The sequence below is a fragment of the Protobothrops mucrosquamatus genome, unplaced genomic scaffold (genome assembly GCF_001527695.2).
Source record: "Protobothrops mucrosquamatus isolate PMUCROS unplaced genomic scaffold, P.Mucros_1.0 scaffold108, whole genome shotgun sequence".
In the NCBI taxonomy this organism is placed as follows: domain Eukaryota; kingdom Metazoa; phylum Chordata; class Lepidosauria; order Squamata; family Viperidae; genus Protobothrops; species Protobothrops mucrosquamatus.
Genome location: NW_015386480.1, coordinates 1,527,899 through 1,532,945, shown reverse-complemented (window position 1 = coordinate 1,532,945; position 5,047 = coordinate 1,527,899). Strand labels below are relative to the sequence as shown.

Below are 5,047 nucleotides of genomic sequence, written 5' to 3'. Positions count from 1 at the left end.
TGTGTGCATATTTTAAACATTACATTGGCTTGATTTTTTTTGTGTTAAATTTACTCCATTCCTTTTCCAAGGAATTAAGGAGACATGTTTCCTCATTTCTCCAGTTTTGCATGTTCATTAACACTTCAAAATATATTTATTAAGAAAGGAATTAATTAGTCTCAAGTGACCCTCAAGACATCAGGCATGCACATGGATTTTAATCTGGGTCTTCATGTCTTGGTACTCTAATTATTATAGTCACTGCCATACAGTATTCTTTGCATATTAGAAATATTGTGAATATTTCCCTTTCAGCAGATATTATTCCTTACAGTCTCTCTCAGTACATTATGCTTACTAGTCTCATCTGTATTATTGCCTGTTCCTAGAATTCTTTCTAATCTGGGTATTTCAGATTCTTAAGAGGTAGATCCAAGTCTGAAAACTTTTGCAGAGGTAGGCAATAAAAATATGATAAAAAATGGCATCCATTTCACCTCTAAGACCTTTGATGCTTTTACTAGACACTCTGAAAATTCTCAGGCAAGAACACTAAAACCTTGGAAGATTCCATAATCGTGTGTGTGTGTGTGTGTGTTTGTGTATTGAAATAAAAGGATATTTCTCAGGTATTAAAGATTTAATATATGTTGTGGTGTCCCAAGGCACAACATAGCCAGCTTTTTGCTCAAAATTAAGAAAAGAAACTTGTTATTGGGGATATACAAGCACACACACATACACACATACATTTATATATAGAATTTTAATTTTCACCTTTTCCTGTTTTCAGATCTTTCTAAAGAGTGAAGAATTAATTGAGTAACTCCAATCAAAACAGGATCGTGACTATATATACCCCTATTCCTGCTTTGCCAAAAAGAGCCAGCTCCTCCTCATGTTTCAGAACGGCTTCTGAGTCCACCAATACAAGTAAGTGGTGTTTTTGCCTTCAGAGATTGTTTGTCCTTTTCCATCCATGGCAACTGCCCACCATTTACACATATTCATATTTTGGGACGAGATTGTGTAAATGAAAGCCTTAACTGTTGAGCAACTACAAAAAGTTCCTTCCACGAATGGTGACTTGAGAAGCTTTCTTCTCATACATTTTACTCCATCCAGCACAGTGCACGAGCCTATGGAGTAGGAAGTCTGGGAGCTGCACTCCAACTCATCTAGACCATGCCTGGTTGATGCCAGAATGGGCATCCCAGATGCTTTATCCAACCATCAGCTTCTTTTTGAAGCCCAGAGATCACCCCTGGATGGAGAGCACCAACCTTTTCAGCCCGATACTTTTGGTCTTGAAAGTCAAAGGCAGGGCAAAATTAGGCCTTTAAGCTTAGGGCAGCCATTTGTCCTTTAAACTCTTCTCCCAACTAAGGTTACATCTCGGACCTTTTTGCTGTAGTGATGTGTCATCACCTATCGTGTCCCTGTGCCCCTCAGAAAGAAATTTTTAAGTGTGGTCCTTGCCTCAAGACATTTCCCCATGGAAGGTGGGGACTTTACAAAAGTCCATGGAAACTCACCTTTCATGAGAGGGCCTTCCTAATTTTATTTATTTTATTTATCTCTTCTAACTTTAAAGTTTTCTCCCTGCCTTTCTTCCCCCCTGCCCTTCTCATTAGCTCCTCCAGTAATCCCCCTTTCTCTCCCCCTCCAGACCCAGGGCAGCCACGGCCCGCCTTTTGCATTCCACCCAGGAGGGATCGCAGTGGAGATGAGGAATTCAGAAGAGCAAACCTCAACGACAGTTTTACAGCGTTTGCTGCAGGAGCAGCTCCGATATGGGAATCCCAACGAGAGCCGCAGCCTCTTTGCTTTGCACCAGCAGGCCACCCTGCCTTTTGCCAGCAGTGGGGGCCCCGGGGCTCCCAACGAAGGGCTGAGCAACCAGGACCACCCCATTGGGACCCATGTTGCTCGCCAGGAGCCCCAGGGCCAGGAGATTCAAATGGACAACAGTATCATGGAGAAGCAGCTCTCGTCAAGGCTCCAAACAGGTGAGGACCTCCCGACCTATGAAGAAGCCAAAGTTCAGTCTCAGTACTTCAGGGGTCAACCACATGCGAGTGTTGGAGCCGCGTTTTATGTCACCGGCGTCTCCAACCAGAAGATGAGGACCGAAGGGCGCCCCACGGTGCAGCGGCTGAGCCCAGGGAAGGTCCACCAGGACGAAGGACTGAAGGATCTCAAGCAGGGTCACGTCCGCTCCCTGAGTGAGCGGTTGATGCAGCTGTCCCTGGCCACCAGCGGCGTGAAGGCCCATGCCCCTGTCACCAGTGCCCCGCTTTCCCCTCTCTCCTCCCAGCAGACTAATGACTTCTACAAGACTTCTGGGGCAGGCCCTCTGCAGCCCGGGGTGAAAGGGTTAGAGCACAGGGGGCCTCCTCCCGAGTACCCATACAAGAATGTGTCCAGCCCGTCCATGAGCTGTAAGCCACTGGATCCTGGGCATTTCTATAGTGACTACCGCCTGCCCCAGCAAGGACGCTCTGATGGGCCCACAATGAGGTACCAGCATCCCCCTGAATACGGCTCATTCCGGTAAGCAGTTCAGCCTCCTTGTGGTCCTAAAGCACTGAGGTTTAGGAAGCTGCCACTTGGATGCCATTTTGTCCTTTCTGTTGTCAGGTGTTCTTGAGTGGCACTTGTCAAAGGTGGTGGGATTTGGGCTTGTTACAATTGGGCACCAGGATGCTAGTGTTGGATCAGGGGATTGGAGGCTCATCTTCTTTGGAGGATTCTCTCAAATGGTGTGTGTGTGTGTGCTTTTGTTGCATGTCAACAGCACTGTACCACATTTGGCCTCCCAACTTCTCACCTTTTCCTTGACCCCCACAACTGAAAATATGACACCACTGAAGTTCAGCCTGAAAGTGCTCATTTTGAGCTGTGGGATTCAGGGCCAGCTCTGGAACCAGGGATATTACGGATTCAGGAGAGGCAAAGATTTGAGATACTTGAGACCCTTCCTGCTTCCCAATCTTTATCATATCTGCCCTCAAGAGACCATAAATATTTTTTTAAAAATACTAGTGCACCCCCAACTTCTTGCTTAAAATAAATGTGCCTTGAACTCTAAGGGAACTAGCAGTGGGTCCTCTTCAGAACATTCAAGGTGGGTTGTGGAGGGTGGCTTCTTGTTTGCAGAGGGTGGAAAGTCAGGCTAATTTGGCCTTTTTCCCTGAACAATTTGATGATCCAGGTAGGAGTGGCTGTGTTTCCTTCACATGACAGGAAATATACGTTAGTCACACCAAATGCCAAAGGTTTTGGTTTTTCAGGGATTCTTTGTTTTATTTTTTTAATTTCCTGGCAAGAAAATTGTGTGAATTAGCAGTTGAGCCACTGCCTGTTCAGTGCCCCAATATTTTGGGAATGGATGCTTTGCTTCTCTGAATCAGTGCCCAGCTTGTGTTCAGATGCTCAGTTTGTAAACATGAAAAAGGTCGTTGATCTCTCTGAACAACTAGGCAAGAATGCCAGAATAGGCAGGTTATAGTGCATTGTGAGAGGCTTTGGCAGATGTCTTCAGAAGAAGTCTTTGCAGGCAATTTGGAGCATCTGGTCAAGTGAACAATAGAGCTGCCATTCTCAAAGTTTCCACTCAGAACCGAATTTTATTTGCTGAGTCTTTTTCAGTGGACTGTATTGTGCTGGGCTCAGCAGTCAACCCTTTTGCTTTTTACTGTTTGAAACAGCCCAGTAAGCAAAGTTTACAAAAGTCAAGGGATGGATGGATGGATGGATGGATCTGAGCAGAGTAAAGTTAGTAGCACATCAAGATCATGTGAAGTGTTAATACCACTTTATAATCCCTTGGTAAGACCACACTTGGAATATTGCATCCATTTTTGATTGCCATGATATAAAAAAGATGTTGAGACTCTGAAAAGAGTGCAGAGAAGAGCAACAAAGATGATTAGGGGGCTGGAGGCTAAAACATATGAAGAACGATTTGCTGATATGGGGATGTCTGGTCTAAAGAGAAGAGAAGGACGAGGGGTGACATGATAGCAATGTTCCAATATCTCAGGGGTTGCCACGATGAAGAGGGGGGTGGGTCCACCTATTCTCCAAAGCATCTGAAGGCCGGACAAGAAGCAATGGATGGAAACAAATTGAGGAGAGAACCAACCTAGAATTAAGGGGAAATTTGACTATTAGATCAATTAATCAATGGAACACTTGCCTCCAGAAGTTGTAGGTGCTCCAAAGCTAGAGGTTTTTAAGAAGAGATTAGACAACCATTTATCTGAAATGGTATAAGGTTTTCTGCTTGAGCAGGGTGTTGAACTAGAAGACCTCCAAGGTCCCTTCCAATTCTGTTAATTTTTTTATTCATAATAAAACCTAATCTTATTTATAATTTTAAATTTTCACCTTTCAAAATATTTTTCCAGAACTGCATAATAATTATATTGTAAATATTTTACAAAAATACCATACATATTTTTACAATATTTGCAGTTATGAAACACTACACAGATTTAACAATATTAAACATTAAAAAAACAGAAGTCTTGATTGTTATTAAAAAGAGTTCAGTAAAGTTCTACGAAAACTTGTGTGTAAAGGTTGTTTCTAACAAGACATAGGATAATCATGAACCTACACTTACTCTTACAAGGCCTGACAGGCTTCTTTGGTGAGGTAACTTCCAATAAAACAGGTTTAATTTCTTGATCAACCCTGAGAATCCAGGTTTATTGACTAGCTGTGGAGAATGTTGAAGCTGCAATAGAAATATTTGGTGTCTAGGCACAAAAAAATGGTAGTTTTGGACTAGGAAAAAGAATTAAATCAGCTCTTGATTCGTGTTGTGTATTCATTCAAGAAAAACTCAAGATCATCTAACTCAGCGGTTCTCAACCTGTGGGTCGCGACCCCATTTGGGGTCGCACGACCATTTCACGGGGGTCGCCAAACCACTCCGTCCGCCATTTTTTTTTTGCCCTTTTCCTTAGCTGTGCTACTCCCTGTGCTTGGCGGCAGCCTGAATGCACGAACTTTACCAAATGTGCCCTGCAGGAGGCGTGTGAAGAGCGCAGGCGCA

General features: G+C 43.7%; 1 protein-coding gene across 1 annotated transcript in view; it reads left to right on the top strand.

The window, feature by feature from the left end:
- Positions 1-1,662: 1,662 nt before the first annotated feature.
- AMOT (angiomotin) overlaps positions 1,663-5,047 on the top strand; it is a 40,944-nt gene continuing 37,559 nt past the window's right edge. The window contains exon 1 of the mRNA XM_015812717.2: positions 1,663-2,535. Within this exon, the coding sequence (XP_015668203.1) occupies positions 1,709-2,535 (827 nt within the window). The 5' untranslated portion in view covers positions 1,663-1,708. The remainder of the gene's footprint in view (positions 2,536-5,047) is intronic.